This window comes from Carettochelys insculpta, chromosome 3 (assembly GCF_033958435.1).
Source record: "Carettochelys insculpta isolate YL-2023 chromosome 3, ASM3395843v1, whole genome shotgun sequence".
In the NCBI taxonomy this organism is placed as follows: domain Eukaryota; kingdom Metazoa; phylum Chordata; order Testudines; family Carettochelyidae; genus Carettochelys; species Carettochelys insculpta.
The window spans coordinates 16453233-16480082 of NC_134139.1; the positions used below are offsets into that span (position 1 = coordinate 16453233).

General features: G+C 45.8%; 1 protein-coding gene and 1 long non-coding RNA gene across 4 annotated transcripts in view; one reads left to right on the forward strand and one right to left on the reverse strand.

Annotated features, from left to right (window-relative positions):
- Positions 1-429: 429 nt before the first annotated feature.
- On the reverse strand, positions 430-6964 carry TMEM17 (transmembrane protein 17). Of its 3 annotated transcripts, XM_074988481.1 has the most exons (6): positions 6825-6939; positions 3720-3823; positions 3246-3359; positions 2378-2444; positions 1206-1328; positions 972-1100 (listed from the first exon to the last, which is right to left on the reverse strand). In XM_074988481.1, exons 1-6 carry the CDS (start codon positions 6931-6933, stop codon positions 1093-1095), a joined length of 525 nt encoding a protein of 174 aa, XP_074844582.1. In that variant the 5' UTR covers positions 6934-6939; the 3' UTR covers positions 972-1092. The 3 variants fall into 3 exon arrangements, with proteins under 3 accessions (XP_074844580.1, XP_074844582.1, XP_074844581.1); XM_074988480.1 differs by having other exon boundaries at positions 983-1328; XM_074988479.1 differs by lacking the exons at positions 1206-1328; positions 2378-2444 and having other exon boundaries at positions 430-1100; positions 6825-6964.
- A 98-nt stretch (positions 6965-7062) lies between these two features.
- The window catches only part of LOC142010201 (uncharacterized), a 50778-nt gene continuing 30990 nt past the window's right edge, over positions 7063-26850 (forward strand). Inside the window, exons 1-2 of the long non-coding RNA XR_012644719.1 lie at positions 7063-7095; positions 12036-12129. This is a non-coding gene — a long non-coding RNA (uncharacterized LOC142010201). The remainder of the gene's footprint in view (positions 7096-12035; positions 12130-26850) is intronic.

Genomic DNA, 26850 nt, shown 5'->3' on the forward strand with positions numbered 1-26850 from the left:
TAAATTTTTTCTTTCAGGCTGTGGCCACACTTGGCCAAAATTTCAAAATGGCCATGCTAATGGCCAAATCAGAGAATACTAATAAGGCATGCTGCCAGCCACAGCACTTCGTATGACCCTACGTATGAGGTGCTGGTTACCTAAAACTTCAGTGGAACCTAATTGTGTTTTCTTGAATTAAGCTGTCCAAAATTTAAGGTCACTTTTGAAACACTGGCTTCACACTTTTTGAGTTCTTGTACCACAACCACCACAGTAGTTTCTACACCTTTTCTGTGTCTCTAGCCACATACTGCCTTGCCTAACTGGGCTATCATTGTTTGAAGAGTGTACTCAGATCTGTGGATAGGAGTTGATATAGAGTGTGAAGAGTTATTAAAATGAATAAAATATTAATTTATTGTAAACAAAATACCCTTATGCAAAACCATGATCAGTAAAAAGTCTTTTGTACACAATTTACCAAAAAAAAAGTTTGCAGAAGTATAAAAACTACCAACACCTTGCAAACGTTTCATCCAATGAATACTTATACACAAGTTAAGTTAACTGTCCAACTGGCAGAGCCAATCGTGCCAATGAGAAGGTCAAGTAGAGTTCAAATCTCTCATCTTTAATGCCGGCAGTGGCAGAAGACCTACTTTTAGGGTCCCTGATAAGAAGGTTGAGAAGGAGCCACTGAAATGGGAACAATAGGGCTGTAGCAGCAAGAGATGTTCCTCCTGAGGCTCTGTGCAAGGAACCAGTCAGGCTCTGAGTGCAGACTCCCAATCCATATTTGATGGAGGCGCCTCCTCCAAGTGTTGTCCTACCTGCCATGGAGCCTGCACCCTCTTCTTCTCCCAGGCCAGATAATCAGATATAGGGTGATCATCCAGCCGGTCAAATTCATTAAGGCTGAAACGAACTGCCAGCTGGTTCACCATTCTTTTCAAGGCAACAAAAGCTGCAATGACCTGGAAGGTGAGGAAGAGGGCAAAAATGATATGGACTGCTCGCTCCAGTGGCTGGATTATCAGACCTTCATTAAAGAGCAAGAAGAGAATAATGGGCAACTGCAGGAGGAGACTCAGGAGCCAAAAGCCAGCCAGTTCAGGGACCTACAACAGAAGGAAATCATGTCTAACATTAATAGTTAATTAATACATGGCAACTGAACAATGTAAGCAATGGGCAGGCAGTTGGAGCACATACTGACAACACACCTTGTAGAAATCCATTCTGCCTCTCCACAGTATATGCTACGGAAATTTGACAAAACAAACTTGTTTGCCAGAAACCATCTCCTTTCTGGGGGAAATTTCTATCTTTCATCAAATGCTCTGAATCTGAAAATATAAATTGGTTATACCACTCTTGTGCCTCAAGAGAGCTGCAGCTCATTTGTTTCATGCACCCATTCTTATGGGCTTGGCTCCCAGCTGAACTTCCCATGTTCCATGATTCAATGTTGCTAAGCAATTCTCATGATGCACAAGTTCCCACAAACAAGATGGGAAATAGTGGTGTATCACATATTATATATAGTCCAACAAGTGACCGAAGCTAAGATAAAAAGAGCATGTGGTACCTGAACCCAACACCCCTGATGTGCTGCATTAGCATTTCATAAGTGAAACATTTTACTTTTAAATTTTTTACTGGTTTTAAATTTTTCAGCAGGGGACTCACCCCCATTTTCCAGCCTGCTCTATTAATGAACGAGACAACGAAAATGTCTAGACAAGTACTCTGAAATCTGTTTACTATTCCAAATAGGTTTTTGTTTCAATTAAACCCAGTGCTTCAGGGAATTAAATTCACTGGAAGATCACAGGTGTCCTCATTACTTCTTAAATCTCTGCAGAGAAGTCCTAGCTCTGCTACCACACACCTTGCGACTCCAAAACATCCTGGTAACCGCAGAAGCAGAGTGAAATGTTATCACTGGCCTTCTCAATGTTCCTACCAGAACTGCATGCAAGTGTGGTCCTCTTTACCTCCCACAGTGACAGGAAGAAGTGGACAAAAGGTTGCATCTCTGGCAATGAAATCTCTAGAAGATGTTCAGCAGGTCATGTGACATGTGCAGTAGCAGAATAAAACTAGTGGGGATAGCTTGATTCTCATCAGTTTCCCCTCCATCGGTATCATTAAGACAGTGCCAGATGGAGCAGGAAGCATGGTCTCCCAAGGGCCTAATGCAGGTGGAATTAAATTAACAGAGGAATAAGCCATGATAAAAGGAAACAATCAATAGAAAGGCAGAAAAAGGAGACTTGTACTGAAAGTTCAATGCCAGGGTGCATCAGTACAGAACAGATCATGGCCCCTTGCTCCCTGGGCCAGCATCACATGCTATGCTACTCTATCCTATAATACTTCTGAACAGACCCACCATATGAAAGAAGGTTTCCAGAGAACTGCATGAAGCTGAAGAGGATGGTTTCAGTGATGCGTGGTCGCTGGAACAGGAATCAAAGAAGAGAGAGAGGTAACATGAGGTTGCTCTCCCCAAAACAAACAAAACCAAGAAAGCAGGGAGAAGTTGAAATGAGGGGATGGAAGGGATAGACAGACACTGAGAGAGCATAACTGGTAGAAGAGAGGCTCAGGTTGGAGAAATGCATAAAACAATAAGGGGAGTAAATAGTTTAATATGAAGGTGATTTTGAAGTTTGATGTGCTCCTCCTCCATCTCACAATGTAGAAAGACTAAATTTGAGTCCTTCATTTCGTCCAGGTGGCTTGCAAAGGCCAGGCCTGATTCTGTACTTTGTGATCTTCAGAAATAAAAGAGCTGCTACTCAGTGGAGGTGACAGCTGCTATAGACCCTGAGGCAAGGTAGGAGGGGGGCCTGGCTCCGTGCCCCAGAACGGGTGGGGCCAAGGGTGGAAGGGGCAGGCCTAGGGCATTTGGCCCTCAGTGCTGCCCAGACTGCGGTGCTGGGCCCCCACTTTCCTCCATAGCAGTGCAGCTGTGACAATTCAAAGAGGCCCGGAACTCCAGCTGCCACCACAACTGCTGCCAAAGTAGAAGCAGCAGTGGCCAGAGCTCCAGGCCCCTTTGAAAGGCTGGGCCCAGGGACAACCCCCATCAGCAGAGCTCTTAGCCCAACTTATGGAACAGTTACCTAGGGCCATGGTTCAAGTCCAATTAATAAGTTCTCCTTCAGCAACGAGAGTGTGATGTGTCTGTAATTCAAAGCATCATACTCAACCCCCTAAGGTTCCTGAACTGATGCTCAAAGATCAACAGAACATACCTTCTCCTGCAGATTGCCCATATAGCCAAGATACAGTCGGATGGCCTCAATTAGAGAGACTAGGACAATGACTGTGACCAGGATGAACTTGTAGTAATCTGGCAAGACTGGGTACTAGAGAGAAACAAAGCACATGTCAACCCCCTGTACAATTTTGTCCATCTCTACAGAAGCTCACAGTATGTGTGTTCTGGAAATTCATGCAGTAGTATCAATGTTCTGGAACACTGACAGGCTGTAACGCCTGATTTTTCCATCAGCCTCCAAACAAACCTGTCACTAATTGTCATAAACTCCTGCACCTCCAACTACTCAGACATTTCTGCTGAGACTCCGCTTTCTAATATCATTTTCCAGGTCTAGGTTGAAAGTAATGAGTAGATGGGCCCAGTACTAAATTGCAGACCATGTGAGGAAATAAGATTCCAAGAGGCAGTACAGATGTTGGAGGGAATAAATCCCCTCACAACTTACCTTCAGCTGGAGCATGACAACACTGCTCAGCCACCAAAACGGGAAAAAGTAAAGGTTGAAATAGAGGGACATCTGCAGTGGCAAACTGGAAACTATTTCATTATCTAGAGAGAGAGAGAGAGAGACAGAAATCCTCATCATCCGAAGTCTGTGCCAGACATTCTCTTTCCTACATACAACAGAGAAAGTGCCACTCTAAGACATAACAACTTCAGCCAACACATAAATGGTTGGATTCTGATATCAACCAAGCTCAGTATTAAGCATAATGTGTCAAAGAAGCCAGGGGAAGAATTCTGCTACATAATTCCCTACTGTATTCTAAATTAAAGAATCTATGTGTGATGGTGTATACAAACCTGCACCAGTGAGGAAAAGGATTAATCAGCTGTTCTGCTGCCACATTGACAAAACACACACAGCTTAGAGGAGAAGCTCAGAAGGAGAGCAGGGCAGCTCCTCAAAGCAGTGGACTGTGGAGGTGAACTGACCTGTACTCTGAGCTCCTGAGGCCCGACTGCAGCAGTGTGGTAGTCACATCAAAAAGGCTCAGGATTAAGTGAGCACATATATTTGATTATTCTCAAGTTAAAACTGATCCCTATAGATCACAGTTCAAGCATGGGGCTTGAGGGGGACTTGCACGACTTGGTTGCTATGCAATATCTTTCTTTTGCATAAAAAAGTCTAGACTCCAGCAATGCAAATCCAATGGACTTTAAAAAAAAACAAAAACAAAAACAACCTACCAGACTGGAATATACATTTAAAAAATGGAGTCACAGATCAAACACTGAGGCTATGTCTACACTAGCCCCAGAACGTCGAAAGGGGCATGATAATGAACGTAACTGAAAGATGCTAATGAGGTGCTGCATATTTGGTTATAGGAATAAGGGGATTTTGAAGTGTGAAGGGTCCTTTCGAAAAGGACCCCATGTAGATGAGCCACATGCAATCAAAAGCAGAACTGTCGAAGTGCCGTGGCTGCCATTATGCTAATGAGGCACTGCATATTCATGGAAGCACCTCATTACCATATTTCAATTAGGTTCATTATCATGCCCCTTTCAAAGTGTAGACATAGCCTCTGGACAGAAGTAAATTAGCTGCTCAAACCCAGAAAAACAGAACTTTGACCCCTATAATATTATGGTAAAGTTCTACAGCATTTAGAATTTGCATATAAAAACCAGAGACAAAGTATAAAAAACAAATTCCAGGGAATAGTTGTTTCAAATGACAAGTTTGCTTCTCCTTTGTCCAATGCATTGATATGAAATTAAATGTACTTGAATTAATGATCAATAAGCTGTTGAAAGTTTGTCATATTTTTCAAAGTCCAGGTCATCTGCCCATTTGGCAATGAGGGTCCTCTTTATGATTGTTTCATCTGTATGTCCTGTTAAATGCCCAGGTTTCAGCAGGTCCAACTCAAAACACCAAAAATACAAGTTAAATGTGGTGGCAATGGAAACCTGATTTATTATACCTGTTTAAGTGTTTTGTGATCTATGAATGAATATGCTTGGTGGCATTATAAAATATCTGGTAATAAGTTACACTGAGTGCCTGGGTGAGGACGTAGATACCAGTGGCTGTCAAAACAGTAATATTTTCACAGAAAGCCACAATATGTTTTGCCCTAGACTGACGTCTATTGATATCCCACAATTAACAAGGTTAAATGGTTAACCAGTAAGTACAGTAAACCCTCGAGTTATGCAGGGGTTGCATTTCTGCAACCCCTGTGTAACTCAAATTTTCATGCAAGTCAAGGGGAGATGGGAATCAGGCAGCAGCCTGGCTCCTGGCTCCCCTCCACTTGCAGAGCCAGGAAACTGAGCAGGGAAGCAGCCTTGGTGAGTTTCCTGACTCCAGCCAGCAGAGCCTGGTTCCTGGCTCCTCTCTACTCCTTGGAGCCAGGAAACTAACCAGGACTGCTGCCCTGCTCAGTTTCCTGGCTCTGCAAGTGGAGGGGAGACGGAAGCCAGGCTGTTCCCTGGTTCGCAGCTCCCCACCACTCTGGAGATCGGAAAACCACTCCTGTCAGGGGCAGCAAGTCAGACTACTGCCCCGACAGGAGTGGGTTTCCCACTGCTGTCAGGGCAGCAGCTGTGTTAACCCAAGACACGCGCAACTTCATTGCGCATATCTCAGGGGTTTACTGTACGAAGCTTACCTGTATTCTTACTGGTTTACCAGCCCTTTCCCATGGATACCAGAAGCAGCCAGCTAAACCAGGTCAGAGCAGCTCCAGCTGCAGAGTGACCCCATGCCTGCAGCTGGATCCCATAGGTGTGGGGGACCAAAGTGCTAACGTTTAACCAGTTAACCATTTTAACATCCCCACCTCCAATGTATTGCTAATTTCATAATTTGTGATGTTGTTTTCTGAAAGCCCCAACTTGTGGAGTCCTGTGATTGCTTGCGACTCTTGCCTTTCATTTTCTGTTTCTAGCCTTCAAAGCTGCTGAAAAAAATACCTGCAAAAACCAAATGCAAACCCTAACACCACCACCAGAAGGCAAAGAAAAAGCAAACCACCTAAAAGTTATTTAAATGATTTTGATGTTGAGCTCAAACCGGGGGTGAGGGACTTGTGATTTTAAATAAGGGGGGCTGATAATACAGTCTGGCCCCCAAGCTAGGGTCTAAACACCATTATGCAGACTCACGGCCAGGGAAAGCGGTGCCTAAGCCACGCAGGGAGAAGGAACAATTGCTATGCGGAGGTGGGGACCTGAAGGCAGAAACCCCTCCCTGGGGGACCTGCTCTTATTACTTCAGCCCAGGGGGTGCCCTAGCACCCCTCGCCCCTAATGACAAGGCAAGGCAGAGCCACTCCCACAGCCATGGAGGGATAAATCATTGGTACACGCGGGAGGACCCGCACCCACCCCTGGCATAGAACCCCTCCCACCACGGGAGCAAGCCGGGACGCGCTGTCCCATCAGCCCCCGCTGCAACCCGGCCCAGCGCTAACCCTAGTCCCGCTACAGCCAGGCAACCGCCACCATCATTGTTCTTGGCCAACCCTCTGTTTCCCTCTCCTGTGACGCTGCCGCCGCCATCTTTGTTGCGGGCACGTGAGCTGACCCTTACCCAGGCTTTCGCCGCTGCCTCTTCGCTCCGGACTGGTGCGGTTGTTATCGCTGAACATAGTCCGGCTGAAAGAGCCGAGCCGCCTCCTGACCGGATCCGGCAGCGCCATGTTGATGGCGACAGGGACCTCCAACCCGCTGCTATGACAACCGTCGCAAAGACGCCTGGCGGAGGGCGGGAGCCAAAAGAACCACGCCTCCCAATGAGCGACCTGAGCATGCGCAGTAGCAACCTTTGAAGCCGCTGCCCTAACGGTACCCACAGAGAGCAGGTGAGGGTGGGGTGTCTGCTGCCCTTTGGCGCATCATGCTCTGGCCCCACGCCCGGGGTTCCTGACTGCTGCCCCCAGGCAGTGCCTGGCTTAGTGTCAGCCCCACAGCACAGCCTCAGGCCTGCGGGGCGCCAGCAGCGAGAGTAACAACCCCTAACACTTGTCCAGCCCGGCTCTCTGAGCGGCACCTCCCTGTGGTGTTCCCTGAGGGGGCTCCCTCCCTGCCCAGATCCCCTGGGCTTTGCCGACCCCGGGCCTGGGGCTGGCTGCGGGCTGTGCCCCCACACCCCGAGGCCACCCGAAAGCCTAGCTTGTCCTACAGTGTCCTGCTGGCCCAGGAGCTGCTTCCCAGCACTCGAGTCCTCCCAGTTTTCTGTTTCCTACATTTTTTTAACTTGATTGTCATTGCAAATGGTCCAGGACGTATCACAATGTAGAATCATGGACTCCTAGGGTTGGAAGGTACCTCAGGAGACCATCAACTCCAGCCCCCTGCCTAAAGGAGGATCAACCTCAACTAAATCATCTCAGCCAGGACTCTGTCAATCTGGGACTTTAAAACCGCCAGGGTTGGAGATTTCACTACCTCGCTAGGTAATAGTGACAGAGAAGGAGCCATGTTAGTCAGTATTTTATCAGAACAAAAAACAGTCATGTAGAACTTTAAAGACTAACAAAATAATTTATTAGGTGATGAGCTTTCCTGGGACAGACCCACTTCTTAAATCATAGCCTCACGAGAACAGGCTCAATGTATAAAGCACAGAGGTCCAAAAATGGTTTTCAAGGTTGACAAGTCAGAAAAATAGGTCATATGCACCAGCCCCCAAATCATTTTTGTTGCCCTTTGCTGGACCTGCTCCAGTGCATCTACATCCTTTCTATACTGAGGGGCCCGGAACCAGTCGCAGTACTCCAGATGTGGCGTCACCAGTACAGAGTAGAGGGTAATAACAGTACAGTCTGAAGCTCTCTAGTGTGGCTTCCTCAGGACTTGACTGGTGCCGAACGAGAATTTTCCAGACCATGGGAGGTTAATACTGTCTAGTAGCATTAACACTGCCACTGCTTACTGGGCTCTTAGATAGGGTGACCATATCTCCCCCAGTCAAATATGGGACATGGGAACCACGCTATCTTGACCAAGATGGGATGGATGGTCACCCTACCTGGGAGTCAGGTGGCGGCTGCCTTGTGGGGGCTGCCACCTTGCCAGAGGGGTTGTGGGGGCAGCTCTGGCTTGTGGCTGCCCCATGACTTGGGTCACCAGGAACTAGGCTGCCGCTCTGCCAGCAAAGCTCCCAGCTTCCCACAGCCAGGGGAAATCAGGTGGCAGCTGTGCCACCGCACGCATGGCCAGCTCCCAGCTCCCCCAGTTGGGGGAAGTTGGGCAGTAGCTACACCACCGTGCAGGTCCAGCTCTAGGCTCCCCCCATCTGGGGGTATTCAGGTGGCAACTACACTACCCTGTGGTCCAGCTCCCAGCTCCCACCCAGCTGGGTGAAGTTGGGCAGCAGCTGTGTTGCCACACGGGTCAGGCTTCCAGCTCCCTCCCCAGCTGGGGGAAGTCAGGTGACAGCTATGCCACTATGCAGGGCCGGCTCTTAGCACCCCCACAGCTGGGGGAAATATTGTGGCTAATGAAGAAGTGGAATATGGGGCAATTAGTCCCTTTGGCAAAATAAATTTGGATGTCTGGATGGTGCCTGAAATATGGGGCTGTCCCACCCAAAACGGGACAGATGGTCACCTTGCCCGTAGAAGACATTTGGGGTCAATTAGGGCTACATAACAGCACAGAACACTGAGAGCCAGGATGGGCAGCCATAAACAAATTTTAGGGAGCCACGGAAAACTTGGCCACACTCATAAGTGATCATCCAGCTAACTAAAATCATTCTGGATTACAGATGCTGCCAGATGAGAGAGTGCAGGGCTAGGGAGATTCATAGAGGGTTATCAGAGAAGGTGTGGGGCCATTACTGGTTGAGGGAGGTAACCTAGTGACAGATGATGCAGGAAAAGCTGAAGTACTCAATGCTTTTTTTGCCTCAGTCTTCATGGACAAAGTCAACTTCCTCATGATGGTCCTAGCCGATGCAGTATGGGAAGGTGGAGGGCAGCCATCTGTGGGGAAGGAACAAGTTCTGACCTATCTAGAAAAACTAGATGTGCACAAGTCCATGGGTCTGGATTTAATGCACTCCAGGGTACTGAGGGAATTGGCAGAGGTCATTGCCGAACCTTTGGCCATTATCCTTGAAGACTCTTGGAGATTAGGGGAGATACCAGATGACTGGAAGAAGGAAAATGTAGTGCCCATCCTTAAAAAAGGAAAGAAGGACAATCCAGGGAACTATAGACCCATCATCCTTACCTCAATCCCTGGGAAAATAATGGAGGGACTCCTCAAGGAATCCCTTTTTGGAGCACTTGGAAGAGGGGAAAGTGATCAAAAGTAGCCAACATGGATTCACCAGGGGCAAGTCCTGCCTGACCAATCTGATTAGCTTCTATGACGAGGTAACAAGCTCTGTGGACACGGGGAAGTCAGGGGATGTGATATACCTTGACTTCAGCAAGGCTTTTGATACGGTCTCCCACAACATTCTTGTCCATAAGTTAAGGAAATATGGATTGGATCCTTGGACTATAAGATGGATAGAAAGGTGGCTTGATGGTTGGGCCCAACGGGTAGTGATCAATGGCTCAATATCTGGATGGTGGTCTGTTTCAAGCGGAGCGCCACAAGGCTTGGTTCTGGGGCCGGTGTTATTCAAGATCTTTATTAATGACCTGGAAGAGGGACTGGATTGCACCCTCAGCAAGTTTGCGGATGACACAAAACTAGGGGGAGAGGTAGATACATTGGAGGGTAGAGAGAGAATCTAGAGGGACCTGGATAAATTGGAGGACTGGGCCAAAAGAAATCTGATGCGGTTCAATAAGGACAAGTGTAGAGTCCTGTACCTGGGGCAGAAGAATCCCAAACATTGTTACAGGCTGGGGACCTACTGGCTCAGCAGCAGTACGATGGAAAGGGACCTCGGGGTTATGGTGGATGAAAGGCTGGATATGAGTAAACAGTGTGCCCTTGTAGCCAAGAAAGCTAACGGCATACTAGGGTGCATTAGAAGGAGCATTTCGAGCAGATCTAGAGAAGTAGAAGTCTTTATTCGGCACTGGTGAGGCCACATCTGGAATATTGTGTCCAGTTTTGGACCCCCCAGTATAAAAAGGATGTGGATTTGCTGGAGCAGGTTCAGCGAAGGGCAACAAAAATGATTAAGTATCGGAGGGGTAGCCGTGTTAGTCTGGATCTGTAACAGCAACGAAGGGTCCTGTGGCACCTTACAGACTAACAAAACTTTTCTGTTAGTCTATAAGGTGCCACAGGACCCTTCGTTGCTGTTAAAAATGATTAAGGGTCTGGAGCACAAGACCTATGAGGATAGGCTGAGAGATTTGGGCTTGTTTAGTTTACAGAAGAGAAGACTTAGAGGTGATTTAATAGCAGCCTTCAACTTCCTGAAGGGGAGCTCTAAAAAGAAGGGTGAGAAACTGTTCTCAGTCATGTCAGATGACAGAATGAGGAGTAATGGTCAGAAGTTGAAGAGGGAAAGGTGTAGGTTAGATATTAGGAAAAACTACTTCACCAGGCGGGTGGTGAAGCATTGGAATGTGTTGCCTAGAGAGGTGGTGGATTCTCCATCCCTTGAGGTTTTTAAGTCCTGGCTGGACAAGGTCCTGGCTGGGATGACTTAGTGGGGGTTGATCCTGCTTGAAGCAGGGAGCTGGACTAGATGACCTCCTGAGGCAGGAGTTCTGTGCTTGTGGGAACAGTTCTGTGAAAGGAGCTTTTGATGGGATGAATGTTCACATTGCTTAAGTTTATCAGAAAATGTCCTCCACTCCTAAGGTGTTTCCCTGTGTGAAACTGTGTGAAAGAGTGAGAAGCTAGTGATAGTGACACCAATACATATTTTTAAAACTACTTTTGAATGACTATTTCATGACCCTTAAAATGTTTCTGCAAAAGTGTCCTTTTGTAATTTTGAAAATAAGGTCACCTTAATCCCACGTATATGTGTTCATTCTTCCCTGGCAGCTGAGCACTCAGGCAGCCATCCAGGAAAGATTCAAATAATGCCCAGCTGATTAACAGAGTGCCCGCAGTCAGCAGCATGTTTTTTCTACAGGTGGTGCACATCTGCATGTGCATTGGTGCACTTAACAAAATTTATTCTGCAGCTGGATGGACGAAATTAATGGAAACATTGCATGTGTCTGCATAATCTAGTAAAGAATAATCATTTGCTAAGATTCACCAAAATGTTCAGGGCCCAGACTTCCCAGAGGAGATTGGGGAATCCTTCAGTACAGTTTTTGTTCCCCTTGACCACAGCTGATGAACAGTTTGACTTTTGGCAAGAGCATTGATAACACTTGTAGATTTAGTCTTGCTGGTGTAATTGCAGAATGTATTGATATAGGTGTACATACATTTGAAAAAATAATCCTCCTAAACTGTTTCCCTTGATAATATTTTCTAGGAGACAGTTCCACAGATTAGTTATTTGTGTGACTCTAAATTATATTTATATCCATTTTAAATTTAATCCCTTCTCCTGTCCAGCAGTAGTAACCCACTGAAAAAAGTTCACATGTAACCATAAAATCAAGTTTAATGTTAGTGAAAGGTGCTGACTTGACATCAGATTTTATTCAGAGGGTTTCCCTGAATAGTGGAAATAGGTGTGGACATGGAAGGACTTTCTCCTTTTAGTTGCTCAAAGGAGATGTAGGAGAGGAAGAGTGTGTGGACCTTTGGAGGAAGCTAGAGGTAGCCAGGTTCCTAAATGGGATTGAAAGTGGATGAGAGTTGCTAATCAATTAATTACAGCTGACAAGGTAGTTGTATTCTCCTACCCATTTTACAGATGAAGAAATGCCATTAGTCTGACCCTTTGAAATGTGATGTGAACCTTCTGTTGAAATGTAGGAGCTAAGAGAGGATTTAGTATAAGAAGGAAGGTAAGCCAATCAATTTACATGTTCTTCATAAAACATCAACTTGAAAATACTAAAAATGTCTGATACAGCTCATTTCTAGAATCTAGGTGTCTCGATTCCGCAAACCACTACAGACTAAACAACTATCTATGCAAGCAAAGATAAATATTAAGGAGTGGTTCTTAAGATAATTTTATGTTTGAGGAAACATTATGAAAAGGCGTGTGTCTCAAAACATCAGCGTATGGTTTTAATTGAAGTGCTTGTAACCTCATTTTATTGTTGTTACTGTGGTCTTGGAAAATGTAACACATTTTATATTGCTAGTTCAATAACCCTACTATTCTGAGGTAATCCTGTGAAAGGGCAGGTATACATAAGTATAAGTATGGCAGTGAATTGATTATTAAGTTCAGATCTTTCTGGAAGTTCTTCCCACAGGGTGCATTGGTGGATCAACAGACCTGTATATTATTTATGCCTTTGGGATTTTTCCACTTGATTACTTAAATGGAGATATTTTTTTCTTGTGAATTACGTGATGATTTGCTGCTCCTTGGCCATTCACTGCACACAGATACTTTGATCTCTGATTTTATTTTTCTAATTTTAAAGGCCCAGTTCCACAAATCCATCAATCATGAAGTCTCTAGTGACCTGAGTATCTCCCTAACAGTCAATGGCACTAATCATATGATAAAGCACTCTTGACAGAGGCAAGATTGAAAAACTGGGCTTTGGCTCCCAGAAACAGTGGTAGGCAGTGCTTTTCTAGTGCCAGTAGTACTGGCAACTCAGCAGCCCCAGCCATGGGATTGGCTGTGGGGACAGGGGTGAGGAGCCAGCTGAGTACTGGCTCCCTTTTTTGTTTGTTTGTTTTGTTTGTTTAACTGTGTTACCTGCCACCAGTGTGTTTTTTGTAAAACAAAAAAACAAAACAATCAGTGAAGTGCTAAAACTGAGCAGCAAGTAGGGGAAAGGCCACTGGAAGGTGGATATTAGAAAAAAAAAAAAGGCACGGATTTGCTGTGTGAATGTGAATCTGTGGTATCTGGCAGGGCTATGTATTCAGCAGATGGCGAACATCCTACCTAACCCAGTTAAAAACAAAACAAAACAAAACACACTTTTGTTTAATTTTATGTACATGCATAAAATACTCCCAAAAGGCAGATTATGTTTGTATTTCAGCTATTCCAATTTAATTGTCCTTTGGCTCATGCAACCCAACTTTTGTGAATTTAATGAACAGGAGACTTCTTCTGATTTTATGGAGTGTGTGTTTAGTTTGCAGATTCTTCTGTTTCAAGCAGACGGGAAACTTGCAGCTGAACTGGTAATTTAGTACTTTATGTGAAAGCAGGCCATACAGGAAGGAAGACCATTAAACTGCGCATGACTGGAACAGTTCCAGTTTTTATGCAGATGGTCATTGTAAGTGTTCAACTTTTATAGTGGGCCTGGCTATTAGTCCCTTTCCTTCTTTTTTATGGAAAGGAATTCCATTGCTGTATCTCTACATGTTTATCCCCATATGAATGGATGAGCACAAGTACCTAGAGAATCCAATTCTTTATGCTGTGAAATAAGCTACTGGAATGAGACATTTCTGTATGTGGAAGAAATAAACCCTTAACTGCAAAGCACATTACATTATTGTTTCATTTCTCTCCACACATGCTGATTTATAAATAAAACAAAAGTCCCTAAGAATCTGCCTTTGAGCTTTAATTCAGAGGAATACTGGATCTCTGTGTATCCACAATTGTCCATCTGCATTGGGAGACACTGGCTGGGCTCCCAGACTGAAGCTCCTAGGACTCTCTGGCAACATAATTAAGCCATATACACCAGATGTAGCATATCTAACAAAATTTAAATATCATCAGTTTTTACATTTGGCATTTCAGAAACACAGAGCTCATTTAAATGGTTCTAGAGGTTTATCTTTCCACCTGAATCGTTACTGCTATGCTAAAAAATGTGTTGATTTGGGTCTTACTGACTTTGTTTTTTTCTGGTTGCTTATGTTACAGCATATCCCAGCTCTGAGTGTGAGGCCATAAACATAGCTCCATGCAGCATAAATCATTCACATCTCAGCTTTCCCTCTACTAAATCTCTACTTTTTAAAGATAAAGGCTTTAAAATGGATATGGTGTTAGTCAGCTCTGTAAGGCTGGAGTACAAGGACTGGCTCTTTTTCCAGTGCTAGGACTAAAAGGGAGTTTTAACAAATTACAAATACCACAAAGACTGTAATATGCATGTTTGAAAAGATTGTATTATTAGCTTGACAGCTTCTGCTAGAGCAATTTTACAGCCGTACTCCATGCTTGTAATGCTTCTACAATTCTCTTTCACTAACACTCCAGTCCCTAGTGCTCATTTAACACCCACAGGATTTTTGGATCAGGTAAACAATAATTATTAATACTGCTGAGGCTTGCTTGAAGCACTCCCTCCTTTTCACCCCACAATTTATTTATATTACACACACATACAGCATGTTAAATATATCTCTATTACCTTAAAATCATCATCACAGTGGTGGCAAATAAGGACCTTGTTCCTGTTGAAGTCAGTAGCATTGAGCAGATTAAACAGATGATGGATTCTACTGCTTCAATGTTCATTAAGAATGACTGTAGAGTTTGCTTTATTATTAATGATTTTTAGTTTTGTTAAGTCTATTGGAAAGCTGTTTAAAACAGGCAAGGACTTTCTTGTTGCAGAAATAGTGAAGGTTCTTGTGGATGAGAGAGCTATTGTGAGCATAAAGATCTTGAGAATCTTATTTATACTCAGACACTTTTACATTTGCATCCATTTTGAGACACTATTTGTGTGTGTGTGTGTGTGTGTGTGTGTGTGTGTGTGTATATAGGTGCCTTTGTATAAATGAGATTAGTCACTTAATTTTTAAAATGTGTCCTTTAAAGTTAGTCATCAAAAGCCAACTTCTGCAATTGTTGACACGTGGTTTGTCTTCATCTTGTTTCTCTACTAAAACATTTGTGTTAACGTTGGCATGTTTGTGTTAGGTGGTCTTCAAAATGCATCCAGACAAATTCTCCCCTCATGTATACCTACGTATCCTCATTGTCAGAGGATTCTATAGCTGCTTATAACTAAGGCCAGAATCCAGGTCACAGTGTCTAGTCAGATTTATTTTTTCAGTTTATGTAAAATGGCTATCGGAAGCTCTCAAAGAAGCAAATGCTTATCACAGTGTGGCTGGCTATACAGTGGTAATCGTTCTATCTAATATTTTCCCCAGGAATTGAAATTAAGACAGGTCTACTTTAGACCTAAAAGTCAATTTCCGATACGCAATTCTAGCTACGGCAATTGTGTAGCTAGAATCGACGTATCAGAAATCAACTTTTATGAGCGTCTTCGCTAAGGAAGGTCGACAGGAGCATATCTCCCAGCAACCTCCTCTACTCCTTGTGATAGCTAGAAGTACAGGGGTTGACTGCGGATGGCAGACAGGTCGATTTCGCACATCTTTACTACACATGCAAAATCGAACTCTGGAAAATCGACCCTGATCTGGTCGATCTTCACGGAAGCATAGACAAGCCCTTAGAGAATGAGTTCAGATTTATGGAGGAGGAGAGGGCTGAGAGGTGAGACTGTGAGAGCAAAAGGGGACTCTATGCACCATAGTAAAAATGGAAAAAAAGTTTCATAACCACTTTATCTTGTTTAACTCATGTTTTAAAATCGTCATATAAATTGGCTCCTCAACTTGCCTTTCATGAGGTGCTACGTCTACATCTTTCTTGGTTTCTTCTTGTAGTTTTGCATAACTCTGTTAATGAATGTTTTTGGATGCAGCACATTCATCTTTAAATTAGAAGCTTCTCTTGTGTAGGTGGAGAGGGCTGAGGGGTGAAACTGTGCCACCTCATGTTTGGATGTGCATCTCAGGTACAACCCCAATAAACCCAATTTTGTGATGGAAGGGAGCAAGACAGTATGGTTCCTTCAGGGTAGGAAGAATCAAGATGCTTTACTTGTGTTCCTCACATCCACTGATGTAGACTGCTTCTTGGGATCTGTGCTTACACAGTGCCAGGAGAGAGAACATTCTCTTTTCTTACAGAAGACAAATGCTGGTTAAATACACTGTATTTACAAATTTCCCTCCAGACTGACACACATCTGTGTGATTCAGACCTTGGAAGATCTGGACGCAGAGTAGATTGTACACTTTTTCAGCTGGTGGAGACAGATCATTGCAAGCCATGTGTTTTACACAAACCTGGCAAAAAGGCCAGACCTAGGTCCTAAATACAAATGCAGGAAAACGATTGTACTCGAAACCTTAACACCTCATTAAGTTCCCCAATGAGCATTAGTCCAAACTCTCTCATTTTAAAAAAGCTATTTCGGAGATGGACTTAGCACATGTTTGGCACAGTAATACTTAGCTCCATCAGGAGATCTAGAAGCACTTCGTAATGTATTTTTCATCACAATGAGGTAGGGAAGTACTAATAATCTCATTTTACAGATGGTGAACTGAAGTTCAGAGAGGCTAAGTGACCTAATCAAGGTCGCACAGGAAGTCTGTGGCAGAGCAGTGAACAGAAACCTGGTCTCCCAACTCCCTAACTATGTAACCATCCTTCCCTATTGTGAGGCTTTGTCTGGGCTCTGTCCCCACTCTGGGACTCTGAGTGCAGAAGGTGAGGGCCTGCAAAAACTTAAAACACCTTGCCTGTGCAGAGGCTTTACTTTAAAACGTCCCAAGGTTACAGATCCCTGGGACCTTGGAGGGTATTCTGCCACCACCCAGGTAAAAAAGAACCCCTTAAACCTCTGTCGGGGTACCCCCAAACTCTTAACCCTCCCTCCAGAGAGAGCTTAGAACAAAGAACTGTAATTTAGTATCTGGCCTTCTAGACCAAGACATACACATTCACAACCAAACCGTCTCTGCGTGGCATGACCCATTGGAGCTTGGGATAAGGGACTAGGGTATAGGAAAGGGCATGGGTTTGGGTGAAGGAGGTGTTGGGATCTGGGGAAGGGATCTGGGATTCAGGAGGGAGTTTAGGGCTTGTGTTGTGATCTAGAGCAGGAGTGGGTTGTGATGCAGGTGTCATCAATTTCTCAAAAACAACAAGGTAAAATAAATCATGGGGGTTGCACGCAGAGAAAAATATTTCTCTGGGATTCAGCTTAACAGTTGCAGGGGGAAAACATCAAGTCAAAGGAACCAAAAAAAAGGCAAAAAGCAGCATACCAGCAAAACAGGTCATCAAGAAAACAGATAGCCAGTTCAACCAAATTCAAAATAACCATAACCTAATTGCATCTAACTATACATTTCCCTTTTACTTACATGTCTATGGCTGATTTTGAGATAGCCAGGATATTTGTGAGATTCATTTCGGTTGCCGGGGAGACATCCTTCTCCCTCCATCCTCTTTCTCTGCCTCCCCAGCAGACAAAAAGACCCCATAAACTGCAATTGTTCTCAGTTCAAAAAAAGTCACTCCACTCCCATTGGCTCACCTAGGCTCAAGTTACCTCAGGAAGAGATTAACCCCCTCCCTGCACTCATTCATGACAGGCCTTGATCTCCGCTGTGGCAGCTGCTGCTACAGTAACATGATTAATCATTTTTAACTATGCAACCTGTAATCTTCCAAGTGTGCAAAAAGCTCCATGTACTTCTGAGGACCTTTCTGGTTTTGTGTAACAAAACTCTGTAAACTGTCCTAGAAGACCATAGGAAAAGTCAAGAGAATGATGCTTTTGTACTGGGAATGTGGAGCTTAAAAACAAATGATCATTTTCTGGATGTAGTGAGTTGGAGTCTGCACTCCACTTTGTTCCCACCTATGGCCTGGCTGTAGATGTAAGATTAAATATGTAACCCAGAGTGTTGCCTGTTCTTGCAGGACTCTGAAAAGAAACCCTCTCTCACTCTGACTTTATCAACAGGCTCTTGCCTACACAGTTGCACATATAGATTATAGCCATGTGTTAAGTCAAACTTTAAGTACTATAGTACAGGAACTCTTATTAGAAACACACTGAATTCTTGGAAACTTCGACCCACATCACAATAAAAAGTACCTGGAAAGAGGGGGATCTCGGTTATTAGATCAAGAGACGAGTAAAAATTTACATCAAGGGATGCTTATCATGGCTCTGACCTTTCATGCCTGAGGCACTGGGAAAGCTGAAGACTATTGAAATAGCAATGTACGTCGACTTTAATTTGATTTCAGTCAGTTTGGGCCAGACTCTTCATTCCAGTACTGTAATTCCATTGATGCTGCAATAGTGTAATACAGAAGTTGTCCATGTAGGTGTTAGGTACTCTTGATTTGGGCCAAATACCACCAAATCCTGCTCATTCAGAGACAATGAAAAGAGAGGTATATGCTAAGAGTGCACTGGATGTGGTAGTTCTAATTTGCACTGTATAAAAATTACATGGCATAAATCTTATAGTGTAAACTCATCTCTCTCCATTGATTTCAATGGAGCCAGGTAAATTTACACGTGATGAGGCTTTGACTGTACAGTGCTAAGATTTTGCCTCTTCTAAGAAAGAGACTCTTCAGTGGGCTGAAATATGTGGAAAAAAAGTTATGAGGGGATTAGTACATTAGAAAAGTTTCAGTAGCCTTTGTAAATTGTCCTTTCCAGTACCAAGCAGCCTTCATGGTTCATGCCTAAAGGTCAGAGTCATTTATTCTTTCCTTGAGTATTAAACATGGCAACCTACTGCAGTGTACTAGAATTCATGATTGATATTCCTGTCCTGTTAGGATAATTAGAAACTTGCCAGTCTCTGAGTAATGGAAGCCTTGAGAGACCCAAGTATGATTAACTTCATAAATACATGTTATGAAATCATGGCCAGTGTTGTAGTAGTAGTAATATATTTTTCCCTAAAGGTCAGTATGTGCTGGTATAGGAATAAGAGAGAAAAAAGTGCCTTGCATAGAATGGCATTCAGAAAGAGTAAAAGGAAAATCCTCTAAGGTTGGAGTCTCAAACAAAGAATTTCTTTAGTGATCATTCCCTTTCAGAATTAGATCACGAGATTTTTCTCTTTGTTTCTTGCTCTCTCTGTTCTAAAAGTCTTCACTTGCCTAAATGCACCAAAACACATACCATATCTGCACACAACATAGAGTACTCTAAGCCATGTTTTCTTTTACTTATGCAGGTGAATTCATTTATGTGTTGGCCTCACACTGCTTGAGGAGCACTTGAAATTCACCTTGGCATAGAGAAATCCCTGGGTAGCACTGAGGTGGTGGCTATGCTGGCCCCTTACAGCATTTTTGCAATGAACATGGCTGGTAGAAAAGGCATAACTGGAGTTTTCTTGCATCCTGCTGATCCTCATCTGCTGGAACGGCTTCTGGGAGCCACTGACATCTGGTACAAAGTAGCCTTCAGGCTGCTCCAACTGCTATAAGGGACAGGGCACAGCACCTGGTTTAAAGACACTTTTGGTTCCTCACTCCATTTTAGCTGGCCTGGATTATTTAATTCCCCTCCCCAACCTTGCTCAAATCACAAAGTCTCACACCCAAACTAGTTATTAATGCCTCCTAGTGAGAGAGAGAATTAATCCGTCATAACCACTAATCTTTGGGTTGAATGACTTGTTTTTTTTTATGGTGTTCCATTACACTCATCCCTTGTTAAACAACTACTTTAGTTATGAGTACTCACTAAAACGAGGGACACATATACCTACCTTTGCTCACTAGACGAGTGAACTCCCCCCCAGCTAATACAAGCCTTACCCCACTCCCCACAGACCCAACCCACCGCAGCCTGACACTTCACCCCCACTGGCCCCACAGACCCAACCCTCAGCAGGCTGACCCAACCTGCAGCAACCTGGAACCCCCCCTGCCCCTGCCAACCCAACCTGCTGCAACCTGAAACCCCTCTGGTCCTACAGACCCAACCTGCTGCAGTCTTAATGCTCCCCCGACCTGCTCCGCAGTCCCAACTCACTGCAGCCTGAAACCCTGCCAGCCTCACAGACCCAGCCTGCTATGGTTTTAACCCTCCCGCCCTCCCTATGGACCCAATCTGCAGCAGCCTGAACCCTCCCTCCCCCACCTGCCCCATGGACTCAACCCACCGCAGCCTTAACACCTCACTCTCCCCGTGGACCCAACCCGACGCAGCCTTAATGCCCATGGACCCAACCTGCCACCAGGTTTTAACCCTCCCTCCAGCTCATGGCCCCAAACTGCCCCCAGCCTTTAACCCTCTCCAACCCCCGCCCACCCAAAGCTCACTTACCTTTCAAACGCAGCACCACATGCTGCCAATCCTTCACCAAGTTACAAGCACTTGGAACGAATCAGAGACTTTTACATGTATTTTAATGGGCATTTAGTGTCACTCTTACAAGTTTTTGCCTACAAGCAGAAAGTCGGGAACCAATCGTGCTTGTATAGCAAGGGATGAGTGTACTTTTATAGTTCACTCTCTGCAGCAGAGAACTGAAAGACTAATATTTTGGTGCTGTTTATGCAATATGCATTTTAAGGAGAAAGGTGCCAGGGTAAACTTAATTTCAGAATGTCCCATTACTAAAGAGAAAAATATTCATCACCTGCTGCTTCTATTGAAGTAAGCAGAAGGCTTTAACTTTGTAGGGCTAATTTATTTGCCATAGAAATGCAGAGCAGAAGAGTAAAAACACTTTTTTCTACACTCAGCTTGATTAAGACCTCAGTTCAGTATAGCACTGAACGTTTTGCTGAAGATGGATAGACTAAGCACATTATTAGATTTTAAGTGCAAGAGGGACCTTGACCTCTTGTCTAACACAAGCCATGAATTTCACCCATTAATTTCTTCATATAGTTTTGTAACTCATAATGGAATTAGAACATATTTCTTAGAATGACATCCAGTCTGGATGTTCACAGTTAAGCACGTTTTGCTAAAGAACCTTGCTGAATCAGGACTAATACATAATGGATTTTTGATACGTGAATTCATTGGGGGTATAGAGAGAGTAGATTGTTAGAGTGACTGCTCAGCACATAGGGAGTAATTTGCTCCCATTGAAAGCAATGACCCGTTCCCTTTGGTATCAGTGGGACCAGAATCAGGAGTCAACTTCAAGCACTGCTAAAGAAACCCAGGCCATGCTTACACTAGCGCAAATCTTCGAAATGGCCATTTTGAAGATTAATAATGAGGCGTTGAAATGCATATTCAACGTCTCATTAGCATGCCGCTGGCTGCAGCTCTTCGAAATTGCTGCATTTTGCTGCTGCATGGCTCGTCCAGATGGGGCTCCTTTTCAAAAGGACCCCAAGAACTTTGAAATCCCCTTATTCCTATCTACTGATAGGAATAGGGGGATTTTGGAGTTGGTGGAGTCCTTTCGAAAAGGAGCCCCATCTGGACGAGCTGTGTGGCAGCAATACGCGGCAATTTCGAAGAGCCGTGGCTGGCAGCATGCTAATGAGGCACTGAATATGCATTTCAACGCCTCATTAGTAATCTTTGAAATGGCAATTTGGATGGCCATTTCGAAGATTTGTGCAAGCGTAGATGTAGATCCAATGTAAGGATGAGGGGACGAGGAAGGAATCAGGGAGTATATACTTTTGGTCATATGTATAGGCATATATCTTCCCCCCACGCATCCTGTCTGGCCACCCCGATTGGTTAACTCATCCTGGCAGGACTGTCCTGAGCGTGGGGCATAACCCAGGGCAAATCCCCCCAGTGCTCCAAACACGAGGCCCTAGGCAACCTTCCTGCCCCTCCCCCCACTCGACCCCCTACCCTGCCTCCTTACCCTCACTTGGACCTGCCTGGCCAGGGATTACCTGGAGAACGGCAGTGGGTGGTGGTGGCAGCAATACAATGTCGCCCTCCAGCCCTCTGCACTCGCCACATGGCAGAAGTGGCAGCCTGCTCTATTCCACTGAACCACTTTATTGCACCACCCTCCTGGCCCGCTGAGCCCTGCTTCTCTGTGGGCAGTGGGAAGCAGAGGCTGCTTCCTGCTGCTGTGAAGAAGTGGGCCTCAGCAGGCCAAGAGGGCATGGCAGACCTAAGCACAGCAGGCTGCCACTAGCATCACATGGTGGATGTACCAGAATGTGGGGGGGAGGCAACCCCCTACTGTTGCCACTGCCACTCGGGCATGCTCCAGGTAATCCTGTTCTGTACCCTCTGGAGGGCTTGGGTAGTCGTCACAAGGCCCCCAAAAGCACAAGGCCTGGGTCGGCTGCCTTCCTTCATCCTATGGACAGAGTGGCTCACAGCCTGGTCCACGTTAATCCATTCTAGACTAGTGTGGGGCTGAACTTTACATCACGCTTCTTTTCAAGGAGTCTGTTGGAAAGTTGTTCAAGCGTAAAAGATGCAAAGCAAGACATATCACAAACAAAAGTTGAGTCTAAGTAGCACAAAAGTACAGAGGAGAATATCAGCTCTTTTAGGATCAAATTCTGGGAATTTGGACTTATAGCGTCAGTGGGGTCACAATATGGCACTTACTTTCATGCATTAGGTAATCATATATGTGGAAAAAAAAGTTTCCACAAATATGTTAATCATTGTTCACTTTGAGCTGCTCCTTTAGCCCACTAGGTAGAGGTCTTTGTCTTTCATAGTTTAAGACGACTCCCATCCAGCCATTTTTGTTGTGTTTGTCTTCGATACAGAGATCTTTCCTGCTATGTCAAGTGAGATATGATGACCGTAACTGAGCATAGTATTCATTAGGCCATACTGTCAAAGTAGGTAACAACATTGGTTTTTATTCTACTATTTTAACTTATTTTCAGAATCATTAATTACTCTGTAACCTTTTTCTAACCTCTTAAAATTATGTGAAAGGGGTAATTTTTGCCTTTCAAACCTCACACTGCTTAGCAAGGGATCAAATGACCCAGTTCTTACGCTGCCAAAATTCCCTTCATTGCATTCAGTAGCAGTAATTTTTGAATAATGAATAAGCTCCAGCATTTGGCTAGTAGGAATCAGATCCTAAACAGATTTTCTCCAGTGTAAATGCAGAATAATATTCCTGATTTTAAAAATAGTTACCCTAGATTTATCTTGATGTAGCTGATAGCAAGCTTTGGTCCGAGGTGCCCTGTAATTTGTCTTTTCTGAGCAGCTTTTCTTAAGCTTGCTGCTTTATAAATCATAGAACCACCCTGCTCTTACTTCTTTTTTAAAAAATGGGTGTAATTTTTGATACTTCTCCACTAACAGCTGCTTAATGATAAATTGCATGTTAATAGCTCAGCTATTTTGTTGTTTGGTTCTTTCAAAAGTGTTTGTTGTCTAGTCCCTGCTGATTCCCTGCAGCTGAATATCTTACATTTTTCTATCGCCTCTTCTTTTAGTTTTATGTTTTAAATCTCTGTATCTCTGACAGCGTTGCACCACAAATAGTGGCTTTTGGAATTGGTATTGCTTCTTCCCCACCCTAATCCCAAGTATCCTGTCTGGTGAAGACTGCAAAGAAATCATTTAGCTGCAGTCTCCTTAGTTTTGATTGCCCCCTTGTCTCTCCAGGACTGTCACATGCCCATTGTCTCTCCACAGGCTTCTCTTTTTTCAGACCTACTTTTTTTTTTTTTTTTGTTATTTCTCTTTGGCAAATTATTCTCCCTATTTTCCTCTTAATCTCCATTTTTCACTGTACCTGCCAAAGTTCACATTCCACTGTATTAGGAACACTTGGACTGTATTTATATTGGATAAAAGGATACTTTTGGGTGCTCAGCAATTCACTCCGTAATATGGCACTTAAAATTATTACAGGTATCATGCATGATTTCCACTTTATACTGCCTGGCATTTCTCTAACAACTGGAGATGAAAGTAAGGGTGTGTGTCCTGAGCCGTGTCTACACGTGCACGCTACTTCGAAGTAGCGGCACTAACTTCGAAATAGCGCCCGTCACGGCTACACGCGCTGGGCGCTATTTCGAAGTTAACTTCGACGTTAGGTGGCGAGACGTCGAAGTCGCTAACCCCATGAGGGGATAGGAACAGCGCCCTACTTCGACGTTCAACATCGAAGTAGGGACCATGTAGTCGTTGCGTGTCCCGCAACTTTGAAATAGCGGGGTCCTCCATGGCGGCCATCAGCTGAGCGGTTGAGAGATGCTCTCTCTCCAGCCCCTGCGGGGCTCTATGGTCACCGTGGGCAGCAGCCCTTAGCCCAGGGCTTCTGGCTGCTGCTGCGGCAGCTGGGGATCCATGCTGCGGGCACAGGGTCTGCAACCAGTTGTCGGCTCTGTGGATCTTGTGTTGTTTAGTGCAACTGTGTCTGGGAGGGGCCCTTTAAGGGAGCGGCTTGCTGTTGAGTCCGCCCTGTGACCCTGTCTGCAGCTGTGCCTGGCACCCTTATTTCGATGTGTGCTACTTTGGCGTGTAGACGTTCCCTCACAGCGCCTATTTCGATGTGGTGCCGCGCAACGTCAAAGTTGAACATCGACGTTGCCAGCCCTGGAGGACGTGTAGACGTTACTCATCGAAATAGCCTATTTCGATGTTGGCTTCACGTGTAGACGTAGCCCTGGTCTGCAGCTCCACAAGAGCTGGCTGAGCTGGCGTAAAAGCCAGGAGAGAGCTATTTAAAGAGCTGCCAGGGACCTGGTTTGCATTTGGACACTACCCATAAGAAATTTAAGTTACTTTCACCCCTGCTAACAACAGAATATTTTGTTTTAAAGGAGAACAGAGGGTTAAATCCTGGACCCATTGAAATAAAATGGAATTTTGTAACCAACTTCAACAGAGCCGGGATTTCACACAGAATCTTTGATATGTGGTCAGCTTTTCATACTGAATGAAATGAATAGGGTTCACAGGGCTGTGTTTTCACACTGTTGGGCTGGGCATTGGACAGGGCATTGGAGAATGTGGCTCTGTACCTAGTCCAGTGAGATTTGCTGGCCGAGATGCTGCTTTGTGCCCTAGTTTGTCCATCTATAAAATTAATTTAGTCACCTCTGTGAAACTTTTAGAGTCTTAGGATCATCTGTGCAATGAGGAATTCTGTATTTGCTTATCAGTAATGTGAAGCAATTATATAACATTATAGCCGCGTCTACACGTGCACGCTACTTCGAAGTAGCGGCACTGACTTCGAAATAGCTCCCGTCACGGCTACACGTGTTGGGCGCTATTTCGAAGTTAACATCGACGTTAGGCGGCGAGACGTCGAAGCCGCTAACCCCATGAGGGGATGGGAATAGCGCCCTACTTCGACGTTCAACGTCGAAGTAGGGAACGTGTAGTTGTTGCGCGTCCCGCAACATCGAAATTGCGGGGTCCTCCATGGCGGCCATCAGCTGAGGGGTTGAGAGACGCTCTCTCCAGCCCCTGAGCTCAATGGTGGCCGTGTGGAGCGGCCCCTTAAAGCTCCCCGCCCCCGCCTTCCTGTGCAGGAAGCTGAGAGAGTGTGCAGGCAGCAGCAGTAACACGCGGCTAGCCTGCACGCTCCTCTGCAGCCACCCACACCCCCACCCGACGAGATGGCTGCCCGGCAGCCCCCCCAGCGCCCCCAGGGGACCCCCCCAGGGGAGCCAGGGCTCACAGCCCATCAGCCAGGCAGGGAAGTGGCAGTGGGGCCCCTCCTGGATGGAGGCCGAGCTTTGGGACCTGCTGGAGCTCTGGAGCGAGGAGGAGGTACTCCAGGTAATGGGGAGCAAGAGGCGGAACGCGGATGCGTTCGCTCGGCTGGCCGAGGGCCTGGCCGCCCGGGGTCACCCTGCCTGCACTCTGGATCATGTCCGGAGTAAAGTGAAGGAGCTGCAGCAGGGCTACGCCCAGGCCCGGGATGCAGCCGGCCGATCTGGGGCTGTCCCCGTCACTTGCCCCTTTTACAGGGAGCTCAGGGACATCCTGGGCCCCCGGCACACCTCCTCCCCTCCGGCCACTCTTGATACCTCGGCTGAGGAGCCCCAGCAGGCCCGGAGATGGAGTCCGCCCCGGAGGCAAGCCCCGCACCCCGGGGGCCCCCCCAGGAGCCCATCCCTGGGGCACCGGAGGAGGAGAGGGACTCCTCCTCCAATGACGCCGGCCTGCACATCATACTCCCATCCAGGAGCTCCAGCCGGGCGTCCGCCCCCCGGGTGTCCCCCGACCATGGGAGTGGACCGTCAGGTATGTACCCCCCCGGTGCACACCCCCGGGGTTGAGGGGTGGGGGTAATAGATATGGCCAGGGCCCTCCACATGCCCAGATGACCATGGCCCCAAGGACACCAGGGGCATGTCCCTCACAGGAGTGCATCAGCCCCTGCCCCCGCCAGCACGACAGTGCCATGCCCCATCCCTGGGGCTGGGGGGAGCGGAACCTCTAGGGTCTCCTTGGGGGAGGGGGTGGGACACCCAGCAGCAGCAGCAGCGGCAGCATGTGATGGAGTGGGGGGAGTGCAAATGCGAGACTCAGGCTAGATATGAGAAACAAGCTGAATAGCTCCCAGTGGCTAAGGACGATCCTGGGGCTACAACTGGCAGGTTACACCTCTGCCCTGAACAAAGAGGAGGGAGGAGCCGAGCTGGGTTTGAATCGGGGGTGGCAGTTAGAGGCTAGGGGAAGGGAGAGCTAGAAGGCAGCCAGCCTGAGGAGGGGGAAAGCTACACCCCAGAGGGGCACCCCTCGGGGTCTTCTCCCCAGGACGGGTTGGAAGGACCGTCTCTGACTGCTGTACTGTCGCTTCTGGGAGAAACTGGGCATCTGTGGCCT